The sequence below is a fragment of the Paramormyrops kingsleyae genome, chromosome 4 (assembly GCF_048594095.1).
Source record: "Paramormyrops kingsleyae isolate MSU_618 chromosome 4, PKINGS_0.4, whole genome shotgun sequence".
NCBI lineage: Eukaryota > Metazoa > Chordata > Actinopteri > Osteoglossiformes > Mormyridae > Paramormyrops > Paramormyrops kingsleyae.
Window position 1 is genome coordinate 42,461,170 of NC_132800.1, and position 17,082 is coordinate 42,478,251.

At 47.8% G+C, this 17,082-nt stretch overlaps 2 protein-coding genes across 3 annotated transcripts; one reads left to right on the forward strand and one right to left on the reverse strand.

Annotated features, from left to right (window-relative positions):
• Positions 1-1,622: 1,622 nt before the first annotated feature.
• Positions 1,623-11,043, reverse strand: atp6v1ab (ATPase H+ transporting V1 subunit Ab). Its single transcript, XM_023845212.2, has 15 exons — positions 10,903-11,043; positions 6,591-6,679; positions 6,366-6,494; positions 6,067-6,281; positions 5,452-5,589; positions 5,201-5,352; positions 4,954-5,116; positions 4,748-4,856; positions 3,357-3,479; positions 3,151-3,265; positions 2,987-3,050; positions 2,694-2,897; positions 2,483-2,577; positions 2,212-2,383; positions 1,623-2,136 (listed from the first exon to the last, which is right to left on the reverse strand). The coding sequence occupies exons 2-15, from the start codon at positions 6,670-6,672 to the stop codon at positions 2,044-2,046; spliced, it is 1,854 nt and encodes a 617-aa protein (XP_023700980.1). The 5' UTR covers positions 6,673-6,679; positions 10,903-11,043; the 3' UTR covers positions 1,623-2,043.
• Positions 11,044-13,136: 2,093 nt separating this feature from the next.
• naa50 (N-alpha-acetyltransferase 50, NatE catalytic subunit) lies at positions 13,137-16,869 on the forward strand. 2 transcript variants are annotated; one of them, XM_023845214.2, is made up of 5 exons: positions 13,137-13,425; positions 14,336-14,469; positions 14,565-14,684; positions 14,853-14,919; positions 15,369-16,869. In XM_023845214.2, the coding sequence occupies exons 1-5, from the start codon at positions 13,418-13,420 to the stop codon at positions 15,544-15,546; spliced, it is 507 nt and encodes a 168-aa protein (XP_023700982.1). In that variant the 5' UTR covers positions 13,137-13,417; the 3' UTR covers positions 15,547-16,869. The 2 variants fall into 2 exon arrangements, with proteins under 2 accessions (XP_023700982.1, XP_023700981.1); XM_023845213.2 differs by having other exon boundaries at positions 13,139-13,425; positions 14,333-14,469.
• Positions 16,870-17,082: the final 213 nt, after the last annotated feature.

The window sequence follows — 17,082 nt, forward strand, 5'->3', positions numbered from 1 at the left end:
CGCAAATTTAACCTGTAAGAGTGATAACGTTTCCGTATTTGTATAGTAGTCTTTGTCGAGATACGTGTGGTAGAACAGCCTTTGACCTGAAAACACTAAGTAAACGTAACCGGTTATCCGCTTGAAATCCCAGTTTCTGACGCAGAAAGTCCCAGTTTAAGCTTTAATAGTAATGCCTTTAGTGTATGTTAAATATATGTTAAATTATGTAGGCTACTGTAGTATTATGCCACAACAGTCAGTATTGGTTTGGAAACTTAAATAGTGAAAGTGAGTGATTACTAATCACTACAGTAATTTATTGTCAGACTTTACCCAGATGTTAAACTCTTTTTGCAGTTAGGGCTCTCTTTGACACAGAGACATCCAGAACCCTATACTTTGTACTCCAAGCACTTGCCATTCTGGTCCAACAGGAGGCACTATGCAGAATCAGCTCCCACTCCCATTGCTACAGCACAAACACTAACCTCTACTTTTACTAGCAGACTGCAGCATTTGGCCATGGGTTCATGGCCGCCCCACTGAGATACATCCTCGACACTGGCTACATCACATCCAGTGGCTGCATGGTGCTAAAGGCAAGCCTGAGCTGCCCGTTTAGGGCCCCACTGACAGAATGCTGCCATACTGGATTGAAACCAGTTTCAGGCAGGCATTCATGCTATTTCTATGCATATAAGGCAAGAACCTGAATGAAGTTGCTTTTCAGACTGTGAAGGACAAAGAAGGAAAAATCAGAGAGGAATGTGTCACACCTCTGGGCAGGACGAACCTGTGGCATCACACAGACACACACATATAGTCACACACAAATACACACAGACATACAGACACAAACACACACACACATATATAGTGTCATACATACAGTGTCACACCAAAACGCAGACACACACAAACGCACACACATACAATCACACACGGACACAGACATAGACACAGAAACACAAATACAAACACATACAGACACAAACACACACACAGAAACATAATCACAGACTTACAGATACACACTGACTCATAGACACAGACTAGCGCTGCTTCTCAAGGAGAATGCAAAGACCGTACTTGTGGTCTTGGCAAGACCGGTCTTGCAAACTTGCTTTCTAAGACCAAACTTGGGGTCCAGTGAAACATGGGATTGGTCTTGTTTGGCGAGGATGCAACCGATGTATCCTTGATATTTGTGGTGGAGCAAGACCAACATCCGGGGATTTTTACTGTCCTCTGTACTTCTATTCTTAGTATTGAACTGGCCTTCGGCAATGGAAGATGACGTAAAATGTAAAACACAAGTACAGTGAAGTACACATATTGAGATTCACCTGAGCTATCTATATCTTCGTGAGGACTCGATTCATTTCTATGGGCATAACCTTAACCCCTACCCAGCCTTAATCTTAACCGTAAGTAACCGAACAAAATGCAAAACTTTTGGCATTTTTAGTATTTTTGAGTTCAGTCATATTTTTATAAAACCTAGTGGGGACTGAAAATGTCTCCACAAGGTCAAAATAAGTTTATCAATGTGGGGACGTTTGGTCCTCACAGCGTAATGTACGTGATATCTCTGTCTGTGATATCTTTGCTCAGCACCATGTCGGAATGAGAATCTGCCATCAGACAGTCGTTTATTTTATTGTTCGGGACTTAACACATGTACCACAAAAAGAGTAAACTATGGACTAAGCATGTGCTTCACACACAGCAAAAACACAGGACGGTACGATCAAGAATACAACTATGAGGAAACAAGTAGATTGCTGGCAGGGGGCAGGCCGCATATGAGGCCTGTAATAAATAAACCACTCTATGGGCAACAGCAAAAATATCCAGGAAGGGGGTCCAAGTGGGGAGCCACACGTATGCACCCACACATACACGACACTGGAGAGGCTGAGGGTTTCCGACTCCACACGCATATGAGCAGCAACAAATGACAGATTCACTGGAACCAAAAACACACACGCTCATGGAATGTGGCTGTGTGTCCAGACCGCTGCAGGGCCACCGGGTGCTGGGGTCAGGGGCTGAGCCCACTCAGTCCTCCAGGCTGCGGAAGGCGTTCTGCATGTCTTCTAGGAGCTGGCCATAGTCCTGCTTGATTTTGGCCTCGCCGTCCTTCACTGGGTCCTACAGAGAGGCATGGGCGTCAGGACTCTCCTGCAGAGTGATGCCCCCCCCTGCACATGTGGCCCAGGGCCTCACCTTGAACTTCATGGAGCTGATCCTGTAGAGAATCTCACTCATGTGCTCACGGATCATGGCCCAGGTGATCTTACTGTCGCTCTGGGCTGTGCTCTCCACGGCATGCCGCGCCATGTCATAGAAAGCGATCATGTTGGACAGCATGCCCACTGTCTTGTAGAAGGGGCAGAACCTGCCAGAAGGGGCCACATTCAGTTCCTCAGTTTGGCACTGTTAGGTCAGCCCGCTCGGTTTGGCACCGTTAGGTTAGGTCCCAACTTGAGCCGCTCACCTATCGTACGGCGTATAGCCGTTCTGCTGCAGGAAGTCATCCTTGATCAGCTTGGCCACCTCCAGCGTGATCTTGTCTGTTTCTGCGAGGGAGGCCTGTTACCATGGAAGCGGGAACAGACAGGAAGGTGGGAACAGGTGCCATTAGAACGTCCTGCAAACCAGACCACCTTTAGCCCCACTGCCCCGCTCAAGTGACAGCCTGCCCCCACCTTGCCCACGAGCTGCACAATCTCAGCCAGGTCCTCCTCCTCCTGGAGGATCTCCTTGGCCTTGGTGCGCAACGGCACAAACTCAGCGAAGTGCTTGTCATAGTATTCATCCAGCGCTCGCGTGTACTTGCTGTAACTGATGAGCCAATTCACTGACGGGAAGTGCTTCCTCTGGGCCAGCTTCTTATCCAGACCCCAGAAGACCTACAGGGGGTGGCGGTGTGTGAAAATAGCGAGCAGGGCCTCAACCCCCCTCCACCCTAACCCTTCTATCTCTGTCTGTGTAGGATTACCTGCACGATTCCCAGGGTAGCAGATGTCACAGGATCTGAAAAATCACCACCAGGGGGCGACACACTGGGAGGGGGCGAGACAGGGAGGCCTGGGTTACAGCAGGGCAGGGTTTGCCTCACACAAGCACCAAGAGTGCCACCTGCTGGGCAGAGTGTGTACTTACGCCCCCACGATGCTGACGCTGCCCTCTCGCTCAGGATTGCCCAGGCATTTCACCCGTCCTGCTCGCTCGTAGAAGGAGGCCAGCCGCGCCCCCAGGTAGGCGGGGTATCCACTGTCTGCAGAAAGTCAGTGGGCACAAATAATCTCTATTAATGATCCAAGATTCTGCTGGAATGCCATGGTGCTCCAATAGGGGGGCACACTCACCAGCAGGCATCTCTGCCAGACGACCCGAGATCTCCCTAAGGGCCTCAGCCCATCGTGAGGTGGAGTCAGCCATCATGCTGACGTTGTAACCCATGTCTCTGAAATATTCTGAGAGTGTGATTCCTGTGGATGGAGAACAGGGGGTGTGACATCACTGCAGGACATAGCTCACTGCTGACACTCAGAGGTAAGATGGTGTAACTGCATGTATAGAGAAAGACTGAACAAATCCAGTGCCCCCCCTCCGCGATTTCACTTTATATGATTTCAGTTACCCACAGTCAACCATGGTCCTGAAATATAAAATGGAAAATTCCAAAAAATTCATAAGCTTTAAACTGCGCACTGTTCTGAGGATCTGAAATCTCGTGCTATCCTGCCTGGGACATTGATCATTCCTTTGCTTCCTATGCTTCCCCGGCATAACTTCGCCGTATACCTGCCCATTGGTCACTTAGCAGCCATCTTGGTTCTATTGACTGTCAAGGTATCGCAGTGCAGTATATTGTTACAATTGTTCCATTTTGTTAGTAGTTATTGTTGTTAATCTACTATTGTGCCTAGTTTATATATTTTAAAAAATTATCATAAGTACATGTGCAGGAAAAGACATAGTAAAATTGAGTTTGGTACTATTTGTTGCTTCAGGCATCCACCGGGAGTCTGAACATTTTATATTCAATAAAAATGTACTTCATTGATCCCAAGGGGAAATTCAGTGGCATCACTGCTTCCTTGACAGGGAATTGAACCCAGGCCAGACTGATGAGGGAGCTGAACCCACCTCCTCCCAACCTGCCCCCGCCATAACATGCCAGGAAGTGACTCATCTATGTAATGATCCAAATCTGGTGCTATCTGCATCACATCACAATTTTTCTAGTCTATAAATATGTATTCCTATATTACAGTATTCTGTTATGAGGATATTTAGGTACATTTGTGTAAAGCTGTTTGCAGTATGTGTACTGTCTTTGCACTTCGCCTGCTTGACACTACAAGTATGTTCGTCTGTGCACTGTTACTACTGCTGTTAGCACCAGAATTTCCCTCAGTGTCAGTAAAGTCAATCCCACACAGCATATTAAAAGACATCTGATCGGCTAACAACACACTAATTCTGGATGAGTATTAATAATAATAATTTAATAATTGATACTTTATTGATCCCCGTGGGGAAATTGTCTTTTTTACGCCTCTCTCAACTTGCTCTTTGTAGAGTAAGCCGTTCATGAAGGGCAGCCACCTGTTGGGGCGCCCAGAGAGCTGGGGGTTAAGGGCCTTGCTCAAGGACCCACTGACGTGCTGAGGTTGGGTTTGAACCGGCGACCTTCTGATTACAGGCACACAGGCTTAGCCCACTAAGCCACAGACTGCGAATAACGTAGTACCTGTGTAGATGGAGGCCTCTCGGGCGGCCACAGGCATGTTGGAGGTGTTCGCCACCAGTGCCGTTCTCTTCATGATGCTCTCCACCTTCCCGTCCACCTCCATGGTCAACTGTGGGGGTCGGGGCCATCATCAGTGAGCATCAGCCATGGCATTTCTATGGTCCAATCAACTTCGCTCATCGCAGACCACCCCCCCCCCCACTGACCTCAGGGAAATCCCTGAGGACCTCTGACATCTCATTGCCACGCTCCCCGCAGCCCACGTAGATGATGACGTCACTGTTGGAGTACTTGGACAGGGACTGAGAGATCACAGTCTTGCCGCAGCCGAAGGCACCAGGGATCGCGGTGGTGCCACCCTGAACACACCTGAGACCCGCACACACAGCAGATTGGCACATGTGATGTCAGCGGGACACACAGCATGGCCCAGAGAGCAGCGAGGACACTCACGGGAAGAGGGCATCCAGCACGCGCTGGCCTGTCAGCAGGGGGTGGTTGGCGGGTAGCTTCTCGGTGACCGGCCGCACCTGCCGCACTGGCCACACCTGCACCATGCTGAACTTCTCTTTGACGCCCTCGAACTCCAGCTCCAGCACCACGTCCTGCAGGGGCGGGAACATACACGCAACGTGGTGTAATGAGCAGACAGCACCCTCAGCAACAGGCAGGCAGGCAGAGGAGGGGGGGGGGGGGACACTCACAGAGACGTCGTAGTTGCCTGGGGGGGCTAGATAGGTGACGGTGCCACGGTTGCGGGGAGGCAGCATGATTTTGTGCTTGATGAGCGAGTTCTCAAACACAGAGCCATAGATGTCGCCCCCGGTGATGTGGCTGCCCACCTGAGCATTAGATAGAGTGGGAGAGATCACAGCAATGCCGGCATACCCCTATACACACCTCCCACTGCAAAGCCCAACCCCAAACCCATACCTGACCCAATGGGGGTCATGGGGGAAAATCAGCAGCAGCTCCTGAAATGCCTTTACAACATGGATCAAAAGACATAATACAGACAAAGAACTCAATGAAGGAATGAAGAACAGACTGACAAACACAAACAGACAGTGATACAGAGAGACACAGACAGACAGGCACAGACATAGGCAGAGTGACAGATACACACATAGATACAGACAGATGGAAACACAGTCACAGACAGAGACACAGGCAGACGCAGACAAAGAGACACAGGCAGACAAAGAGACACAGGCAGACAAAGAGACACAGGCAGACAAAGAGACACAGGCAGACAAAGAGACACAGGCAGACAAAGAGACACAGGCAGACAAAGAGACACAGGCAGACAGGTCGCTTACCCGCAGGTTTTTGCTGGGGCTGAATTCCCACTTAATGTCTCGGTTCAGAGCCCCAATGTTCACGCCACGGGGGATGTAGATGCTCTTGGTCAGGTCATTAATGTCCTTCAGCGGGCGCTGGATGCCATCAAAGATGGAGCCCATGATTCCAGGCCCCAGTTCCACAGAGAGGGGCTTCCCTGTGCGGAGAACAGGGTCCCCCACCGACACACCAGCTGGGTGGGGCTCAGGAAAAGGAGATATGGGGCATGGAAGGCACTGGGAGGGCTCGGGTCAGGGTTATGTAACGCAAAGGATACAGGTCTCCTCGTACACCTGGATAGTGGCCATGTCTCCCTCCAACCGGATGATCTCCCCAACCAGTTCGCTGTGGCCCACACGTACCAGCTCGTACATGGCAGCCCCTGCCATGCTGGACGCTGTCACCACTGGGGGGGGGGGGGGACGACGACACAGAGGGACACGGGTGAGGCAGGTGACGCAGCATGAAGATGGAGTGGGGCAGCACGGGAATAAGTACCAACCTGGTCCGGACACACCATGCACGTAGCCAAACTGGCCCTCGCGCTCCTCATCGCGGATCTTGGGCAGCTTAGACAGGTCCATCTTGTGTCTGGGTGGGGTGGAGAGACATAACAGGCATGAAGGGGGAAGCAAGTAAGGAGGCCACCTGCAAGAGGCAGGTTTGGGGCACCCTCAAGGCCAATTAACACTTCATTGTCCCGCATGCGATTTCAGTCGCTCACAGGCTGAGGTTATGTGAATTTGCCCTGGATGGTAAGTAGCCTACAATTTTTTTTTGTCTAGCAGTGATAATAATAATAAAATAATAATAATTACACTGGTATACAATGATTTTGGTGCCAACGATGTCTGAACGGTTTTATATTAAGTTTATGTTGCTAATTAAGAATATGACTTTGGTTTTGCCAGATTGGCTCTTTAGATATTTAATAGCTAATTAACGCAGCACGTTTGAAAAGCATTCAGAATTGCAAGAATCTTTTTATTTTAGTAAGTAAACAGTCTAACATCATACAAAAAAGAAATTTAAAATATCTAACAGTGACAAGAAAAAGTTATGTATGATTTGATTAATACAATATTAATTAGTTATTAATTGTTATTATTATCAAAAAAACACAGTTTATGCGATTTCCATTTGAGTGTGTCATCAGGAGAATCACGTTGGAGACTCCAACAGTAGTCTGCCATCATGTGTATGTCCCATCTGCCTTGATATCTCTCCTCTATCACCTTCATACCCTGGTGGAACCTTTCGCCTTGTTCCTCACTAAAGTCTCCAAGGTTATCTGGAAATCTGTTTAAATGGCTATGGAGATTTATCATTAACGAATATATGAAGATATACGAAGCATATCTTGCACCAATTCTTCATAACTGTCTGCTCTGTGATTACCCAAGTAGTTCTGCGCAACATGTACTCTCCACAGATGTAGCAGAATACATCAGGATTGTTGATGCAGGCTCTTCTTGATGAAATCATAATTTTTACATGTATTTATATACTTATTAAGACAGAACTTTTGGGGTATAAACTAAGACTGGGTTGACAAACTTATACTGTAGATGACTTCTTTCCTTTGCAAATTCACAGTTGAATTCTGGCTTCAAAAAGTCACTTTTATAGCATTGCAGGCCTACAAATTGAAATACAAAATAATTATATGGGATATTTCATTAAAGAGTCAAAAGACAGACCAAAAGCTATTGCATTTGTTATCACAGACAAGTCGCACTGGGGGAATGCATTATTTTCATGGATGTCCATTATCTCAAAAAAAAAAAAAACTAGAACCAATTCAGTAAAAGTAATGGGATTTTTAAATTCAGCATCATCAATTCAAAAAACCGTGGCACCTGAATTTTTTTTTTCTTTTTGTAGACCTGTGTAATCAATACTTTATTGATCCCCGTGGAGAAATTGTCTTTACAGAGTAAGCTGTCCGCGAAGGGCAGCCACCTGTTGGGGAGCCCAGGGAGCTGGGGGCTAAGGGCCTTGCCCTTAGTTTGAACCAGTGACCTTCTGGGCTCTCAACTAATACTGTCGCAAGGATTTCAAAATACCCCAGTATGCCATGTTATCTTAATACCACCAAATCCTAGACTAACGACTTTAACACTGTTCATAAAAGTTTACCCATTTCCCTTCACTGCTTGTATTTGTGCAGCACAGACCGCAACCATCCGCATCCACAGCCAAATGTAGTATGAACACAAGCTGCCACGTGCATCCCGAAGAAGTGAAGCATGAATTAAATATCGGATTTCTTGCAGATTTGGGTGCTGACAGAGGAACGCTGAGCCCTACCCACAGTGATGCGGTCCAGGCTGCGGGCTGCAGCCAGGATTCACACAGCTCAGAACTTCCTTGTCTCACAGGAGACCCAGGTCTCCGCTTCCCTAAACTGCCCGTTCCACCAGCCTTTCCCCTTCGGAGTGGGGTGACAGCGTGACTGATTAGTCAACAGGAGAGAAGCAAAGGTGCGCCATCCCAAAGCAGCGCTGAGGAACACGCCGAGAAGCAGAGTGACTCAGGGAGCTGGATTCCTGCAGCATGGTTCAGCAGGGAAGTAAAGAAATGTGACATTTGGATAAGCATAAATTCAAAATGTCCAACATTGTGAAATCTCTTTAAACGTTTAATGCAATGTCTCAATTAATTTAGAATTAGGTGATCAGTGGTCATTGTTGACACAGCACAGCACACAACAACGAAATGTGTCCTCTGCATTTAACCCATATGTGACATTCTGACATAGCAGTTGGCAGCTAATTCAGCACCCAGGGAGCAGGGCTTGGGGTCAGAACCTTGCTCAGGGTACCTCACTGGTGCCTTGCTGGTTGGATTTGAACCAGAAATCTTTCAATTACAAGTGCGCTTCCCTAACCATTAAAGGTAGCCGATTACGAGAAAGATCTCGGTATGTATGTTGATGCTTCCATGTCCCACTCTCGCCAATGTGGGGAAGCAATAAAAAAGGCGAACAGAATGTTGGGTTATATCTCTAGATGTGTGGAGTTTAAGTCAAGGGAGGTGATGTTACACTTATATAATTCCTTGGTAAGACCCCACCTAGAATACTGTGTGCAGGTTTGGTCACCATACCTCAAGAAGGACATTGCTGCCTTAGAAAAGGTGCAACGAAGAGCTACGAGAATGATTCCTGGTCTTAGAGGAATGTCTTACGAGGAGAGGTTAACGGAACTGAATCTGTTCAGCCTTGAGCAAAGGAGACTAAGGGGGGATATGATTCAGGTCTATAAGATTCTAACGGGTCTGGATGCTGTTCAGCCAAATGACTATTTCAATATTAGTCTAAATACTAGAACTCGTGGCCATAAGTGGAAATTAGCGGGAGAACATTTTAAAACAAATTTGAGGAAGCACTTCTTTACACAGCGTGTAGTCAGAGTATGGAATAGTCTTCCTGCTATTGTAGTGGAAGCTAAAACCATGGGTTCCTTTAAATCAGAGCTAGATAAGATTTTAACAACTCTGAGCTATTAGCTAAGTTCTCCCCAAACGAGCTTGATGGGCCGAATGGCCTCCTCTCGTTTGTAAATTTCTTATGTTCTTATGCCACCACCACCCCATTTAAACAAAATATTCATGAGGACAGCTGCAATGGACACAGGGTCTATATAAAGCAGGGACAAAAAAAACACAGCTCAAGTTAATTCAGTAAGAATCACATCAAGAATATGGCACAAAAGGTGAAGCTTTGTGACAGTTCACATATTACAGTCCACAGTGCCACTCCGTAAATGAACTAGCCATTTCCTCTCAGGGGACACTTCTGTATAGTGACAGAGTGTCAGGCAAGATTGCGATGAGCTGTCATCATGGGAGTAATGGCTCAATGCCACCACACTTCCTCAAAAAACATTATCAAGCTCCGATCTTAACTGTGAATCATGGAGAAGCCATGTGACACTGGTCATGTGACAGTAGGTGCAGCATTTACCTCTTTCCCATTCGTTAACATGCCCAGGCAGTCTGAGCAGGGGACACACATATGGGGATGTAGTGGGTGTTCGTGGGGCCAAACGTGACGCTGTACTAAGGGGCAGTGATAACACAGCGCTGCTGATTAGCGGTCAGGATCAAGTACTCCATCATATTAGGAGTATTAATAATGACACCAAGGCACCAATGCATAAAGGTGTGTGCAATATTAAGTAGAATGACAATCCCAGATAATTTAACCCGTCACCCAAGAAACTCCTTCCGTGACACAAGCGTCTGCGCCTCCGCTTCACGTGACCGTCACGCGCGCTTCCCCCGTATTGTCAGTAACAACGTGACCATTCGGGTCCTATATTTTGGCATCGTCACACATACTCCTCCATGATGATAACACAAACAGACCGCGATGTTGCGTAAAAAACATAAAGACACGGCAGCATGACCGTGCAAAGTCAAAGTAATGCCCAATTGCAGGGCCATATCAAAGCCATTTCCTGACTCTACTACATAACACGCAGACCTATCCATATATCAATGTATTGAATATTTAAAATGACTCACAGAGTAAAGCTAATTAATGTAAGGCATTGTGGTATTTGCAATATTTTATTTACTGAAATCAAAAATACTACGGTAAATCCAAAATAATGAGTGGCAGCTGGTTTAAATGTAGAAACCGATGCTTAAATGAGATCCCATGGCCGTCCGTGTCATTCAGCCAGAGACGCGGGCGAATGCGGCTAAAATACTCGCCAGTTTTAACTCTTACCTGATTATACACAATTTACAAATACACAATTTAATCAGGAACACTGACACAGCACCATCATGAACGGACAGATTACCTTTGAAGCGAAGGAGTTCTATCAGCTTTTGCCTTCGTCGGCTGGAGAAGCGCTGCGATGCGGCTGCGACGAGAAAGAAGCAGTCAGCTGATCTCTTCCAGCGCAGGGTTTACCGGGACGGAAAGAGGCGGAAACCCACGGAAGGCGGCGCCATTTCGGCTCCTCCGAATTCCTCAAGAAGAGCTGATTATTCACTCCCCCACCTTACCGTCCTGATAATTATCATGTAAGTCATGTAAATGTAAGTAGACGAATATGAAGTCCATTTAAAGTTATGGAATATTATTTAGTATTATGTAACGTAGAATACAAGTATTATGATATTATTAAAAAGTATGCCAAATATCCATTATGTAATCATTACAATGTAAACATTATAATGTAATCAACACCATGTAATCAACTGAGTATGTATTTGCACCTTGTATTAGTCTGAGTTTTTTGTTAGCTACTTTGTTAGTTCTGAATTTATGAATATCCACTTTTATTAGCGTATATTTTATCACTATGTTAAAGGACACATATATTATCAACCCTCTAATTCACAGGTGTCAGATATCAGTCCTGGGGGGCCGGAGCCCTGCACATTTTTGGGTTTCCCCTCGTTTAACACACCTGATTCAACTTCTTGTGCTAATTACCCCATAGCTGTTGAGCTGAATCATTTGTGGTGGAACAGGGAAAGAACTAAGCTATACAGGGCTGCGGCCCTCCAGGACTGCAGTTTGATACCCCTGCTCTAATTGGTCAATGTGCAACAAGCTGAAGCTGCCATGGTTTACTGCTGAAGGAAGGGATTCGCCTGAGTTCACCAGAAGTTCACAGCTGAGCATTTTTTAAAAACCAAGTGGAGATGGTCGCGCCACCAACATTATGTTCAGCCAAGGGACCAAATAGTAAAAGAAATGATGGACAAACTTATCACCTATAGGGATGTGGATTAAGGGAAAAAACAATGATTGTGAATGGTTGAAGAAATGATGATGCTCAAGTGACGAGATATTGTTAAATAAGAACTTGTCTGGCCTTGGTTGTAACTTCATTGTTTCAATAAAGACTGAATTTGGATCTACACCAGCGGCTTCTGACTTCTGATTTGGCGGAGAAGGAAAAACCACAACAAACTGTGGTACCTTAAATTCGACATTACCCCGATAAGCCAGTAACCCTGCTTCGTAGTACAGGCCAATGAAAAGGTGGCTTCTCATTTCGGCAGGTCCTCTGTTATCCATAAAGGACAAACTCTGTAACTGAACTTTAAATATCTCTTTGTTCTCCTTCTCACTAGAGGCGTAGGGACAGGATCGACAAGGCAGGCAACTGCCTGGGGCCCCCGAGCTGGAATACTAGATTGCAACGACAAATCTGCTTTATATGTGTATTGTTTTAACAGTAAAGTAATAAATTAATCGTGTTTAATAAATTCTTTTTGGTGACATTATTAATCTAGACTTGGTCATAAATTTTACCATGCCGGGTGGGGTGCGTTAAAGTGCCCCTTGGAGTTTTTTTTTTTTGCCTAGCGCCCCAGTGCCCCTGGAATCGCCGCGCTGATTCTAACATACAAGTACGATTACTCCGAAGTCTAAGAGCTGAAGGCGGACACGGGGGATAAGTTGGCTGTTTCTGCCGGCCGACTCTCATCGCAGAGCCCAAATGGCCGCACATCTTCATCTTTACTTTCATGATTACGAAACACGTATGCTGGAGGACAGGGGTTCGTGTCGTTGTTGCCCGTTGTTTAATTAAACGACTTCGTTCCAAAAATCAGTGTGTAATGGTTTGCCCCGCCCCGCAAAAAGTAATTCGCATTACTGTAGAGATGTAACATTTTAAAAATCACCCCCTTTTCATCGTGCTTCCAAGCAGTATGATCATGTTGTAATGGAACAATGACTACATATCAAAACTATCACAGACACATTACGCATTCATGAGCCGAGTAAGCGGTCTTGGTGTGCGATTTATTCTCTTTTTTAAGACGATCCTTCAATGAGACGGACCTCGTAAGGTCACGTGACGCCGTGACGTACGCACACAAATGTTGCGTACAAAATTATTAATTTTATTTTTATATATATTTTAATATGTACGTCATAATGCATAGCAAATACGCGCACTGTTTATACGCGGCAATCGTGAAAGTAGACGCCCGTTCCGAAGCGCACGACCCGACCGGCCGGTGTCAAAGGTCACGGCCCCGTGAGTGGAGAATTAAATGTTTATTTTCCGCGCGGTCGCCCGTTTTTTTCCCGCCCCGCTCATTGTCGCGTCGCTCCGACTTCTCGCCTGTCCTTGGGTTTTGTTCTACACACGTTTTCGGGTTACCGCTGCGTCGGCGCCGGCTCGGGGTCAGAGTTGACGGGGCGGCCCGGGCCGCGGAGGCAGTGCGGCGGCCCGTCCATGTGGAGCTGCAGCGGGAGGCGCCCGGAGCCCGGACTCACTCTGCACTTGAGCGCTCGCACCGACCGCTTCGCACCGCAGCATAGGGAGCCGCGACTCGCCCCGCTTCGACATGAAAGGGTGAGTAATGCGGCCGCGGTGGCGCTCGGCGGAAGGACGATTCTTTAATTCCCGTTTTTCCGGGCGGGTGGGGGAGGCGGCGGAGGACTCCGTGCGGCGGCGCTGGAGGACGGAATCTGCTGAAGGCAGCAGCCTCTTGCGTATGCTCCGCGGTGCGGCGCTCCGTTCGGCCCTGTGGCTCTACGCCGTGCTGGATGGCGGGGTCCTGGCGGCCGGCCCTTCGCCCACCGGCCGCCTAACATGTCCGGCTCGCTCCCCTTTGTGTGCCGACGCTTCTACGGGGGTCCCGCAGGCCGGTTGGTCGCGATAGCGAATACGCGTGGCCGGGTCGCCATGTGCCGCTCGAGCACCGTAACGTCGCTCTGTCTGGGGGGACACTGCCGGGGGAAAAGTGCGTGTGCGGCCGCTGAGTGTTCCCAGAACCGAGAGTCCGGCCCAGGAGAACACGTGGAGTAAGAGGGCGCCATCGCACAGCGGCTTGGCTGCTGAAAAAACAATTAACCTGGTAACCTTAAAATCCTAAATTTCTAAAGGCGGTAAACTGCGAAAGGAGGTTATTTCCGCAGAGCGGTAAACTGTTCCAGCGCTGGATGACCTGTGATTTTCAGCTGTCCATTTTGGGGGAAGGGGGGCGTTTACTGTAGTCATTTGCCCTAAAAATAATCTCTCTGCTCCCGCGCCGTGGCCCCGCCGTCCGTGCGCTAAGGACAGCTGTCATTTCGCACCATCTGCAGCTCCACGAATGCTGCGTCCAAAACGGGTTTGCTGCTGGTAACGTGATATACAGGTCAGTGTGATAATCCAGCATGTCCTACTCTGACAACCGCCCCCCCCCCCCCAACGTGGTGCCGGTCGGTCCTCAAGCTGCCTTCTTTCATGCTGGTTGAGCGGTACAGTTCTGTTCCAGCAGCCGGATCGAGCTGGGCGACGTGACGCCTCACAACATCAAGCAGCTCAAGCGGCTCAACCAGGTCATCTTCCCTGTCAGCTACAACGACAAGTTCTACAAGGATGTGCTGGAGGTGGGCGAGCTTGCCAAGCTCGGTGAGTCCCATCCATCCCCTGGCCCCCCTCTGGGCAAAATGCATCGTCCCATTCCGCCAAGATGTCCTGGTTGACCTCTGACATCTGTGTAACAGCCTACTTCAATGACATTGCGGTGGGAGCAGTGTGTTGTCGTGTGGACCATTCTCAGAACCAGAAGCGGCTCTACATCATGACCCTGGGCTGTCTCGCCCCCTACCGCCGCCTGGGTATAGGTAGGTGTTCGGGGGGAGGACGGATGACTTCAGGGTTACCGTTCTCCCTTTGAAGTCGTGGGATTGGATGGGGTCGTGCTTCAGGTATTACTGTCCTCCTTGTGAAGCTGTGTGATTGGATTGGGTCATGCTTACTGCCAGTGCCTGAGGAGCATTGCTTTTCTGCAGGAACGAAGATGCTGAACCATGTACTGAACATCTGCGAGAAGGATGGCACCTTCGACAATATCTATCTGTAAGAAGCTTCTGGAGGCTTGGACCTCAAAGCTGCTCTGCAGATGTTACCTGACATTACCCCCAGTGGGATGTACATTTTTTAAAACAAAGTCACCGTCAACAGATTGGTATCTGATTGGCTGATAGAGGAACTGCAGGCACATCTGTGGATTGCAATGTGTTAATTATGGGGCCTGAGCAGAGCTTCAGAGTTTGGGGCTGCCGTCAGCTCAGTGGTGGACTCTGCTTTCTTAATCTTCTTAACCATACAGTAACAAAGTCAGAATGTTGATAGTTTGAGCCCTTGAAGCTCTACACCCTAACTCTAGTGTCAGATTGTTCCCTGTACATTAAAATAATCTGAGAGCTTGATAAATTTACGAAAAGCTTCTAACACCTTTGGGATGTCCCTTCCATGTCCAGTCCCCTCAGTAACAAGGCTGACCTAGTCTTACACTCTCTCCACAGTCACGTCCAGATCAGCAACGAGTCAGCGATTGACTTCTACCGGAAGTTTGGCTTTGAGATTATCGAGACGAAAAAGAACTACTACAAGAGAATAGAGCCTGCTGATGCTCATGTCCTGCAGAAGAACCTGACTGGCCAGCCAATGCCCTCTGGAGGGGACCTGCAGAAGGCTAACTGAGGTGTGGCGTGGCGCCACGCTCCATGCCGCCGACACGGCACTGCTGCGCCCACCCCAAAAGGAACAGTGACCGGTGCCCATCGGGCCGGACGCGACAGCTTGGATGATCAATTACCACTTTCCAATGGACATGCAACAGAAAAAATACTCAGAAAAATGGTTACATTCTATTTTGCAGAAAAGGAGTCCTTATAAATGTTGGGGTTACATTTAATTTCTTTTTTTTTCATGTAGAGATTTGAGAATCCAGAAGTGCTCCAGAGGGAAGGATTAAAGGCTGCTTCTCCTCTCATGCGGTGAAGGTTTTCCAGTTTCGGTTTTTGCGAAGCGCATTTCTTTAGTTATCAAAGGGGGTCACGTTGCAGTTAGGGAATCAAAACGAAGGCCCTTGCTTCTGTCTTGTGACCTCAGAGCCGTACTTGGCATGCCGAGCCCCCCATTCCCCCCTCCCCCGCCCATGGCAATCAAGGGACAGTCAGACCCAGTCCTTGTCCTTATCACACGGGTTTCTGCTCCGGTGCAGTGTCTGGCTGCTGGCCGCTTTTGTGGACTGCGCCTCTTGTGTGCAGATGGGGATGTTGCTGGTGGAGGGTTTGTGTTCAGTTGAGCAGAGTATCCGTGTCCCTATGGCTGGGCGCCCTGCACTTTTACTTTCTGAATGTTTTTCTTGATTTGTTATTTAATTGCCCCTGAAATTTGGACCTTGAGTTGTTTTTGAGGGTTTTCCTGGGTGTAATTTTAGTTCTGACAGGGTTAGGTTTTTAGAAATGTGAAGTGTAGCAGGACACCAGCGCCCTCTGCTGCCCTGTGACGTGTGCAGATGAGACTGGGACCGTCACTGACCGGTGACCCACATCTGCAGTCGCTGATTGGATAGCTGCACAAACGCCTGGCAATGCTCATGTTGATGGACCCGTGCAGGCTCTGAAGATTCATGGTACGCTTGATTAACATTGGTCGGCTGAGTCCCAGTCAAAAATTGGCCACAATTTAAGGTCAGTGAAATAGGCAGATTTGGTTTGATTCTGCAGTTCTGGGCGTGCTTGGCCCATTATGGCAAGTTGCACAGTCAGCCCCGGTTCTCAGCGCCCATTCAACTGTAGGTGTGTGAACCCCATTGCATCTGATTGGAGAACCAGTTTGGCTCAAGCCAAGCCCAAGAGAACCCACACCGTTAGCACATCTGAACTGGGTTCTCACCCTTCCTGCTGTAAGGAAAGCATGGGATACATTATCTTTCTTTTCTTTGAAGAATTTTATCTTTTTCTGGAGCTCTATATTAAGACTTTTTAACCTCTAAATAAAAGAGTACTATTTGCATTACATCACATGATCTTGTGTTTTTTTTCTTTTGGGTAATGGGTTGTATATGAAGATGCTCACTGAGTGATTGGCAGTAGTGTTTTAGTGTCTAGAAGGTGACAGGCCTGGAACTCTGCTGCTGATCTTTGCGCTCATCCATGTTTCAGCCACGTACACAGTATACGGTCAATACTGGTCTGCATGCTACTCTGACTGCAACTCCCAACTGCATAC

What these genes read in the sequence shown, in the direction of transcription:
- atp6v1ab (XM_023845212.2), bottom strand. Translation starts at nt 6,672, where the DNA reads ATGGACCTGTCTAAGCTGCCCAAGATCCGCGATGAGGAGCGCGAGGGC. An exon ending in GTGCTGGATGCCCTCTTCCC is followed by an intron (nt 5,117 to 5,200) that starts GTGAGTGTCCTC and finishes TGCGGGTCTCAG; the next exon opens with GTGTGTTCAGGGTGGCACCA. An exon ending in TCCTCAGGGATTTCCCTGAG is followed by an intron (nt 4,857 to 4,953) that starts GTCAGTGGGGGG and finishes CGACCCCCACAG; the next exon opens with TTGACCATGGAGGTGGACGG.
- naa50 (XM_023845213.2), top strand. An exon ending in GGGCGAGCTTGCCAAGCTCG is followed by an intron (nt 14,470 to 14,564) that starts GTGAGTCCCATC and finishes TCTGTGTAACAG; the next exon opens with CCTACTTCAATGACATTGCG. An exon ending in CTACCGCCGCCTGGGTATAG is followed by an intron (nt 14,685 to 14,852) that starts GTAGGTGTTCGG and finishes GCTTTTCTGCAG; the next exon opens with GAACGAAGATGCTGAACCAT.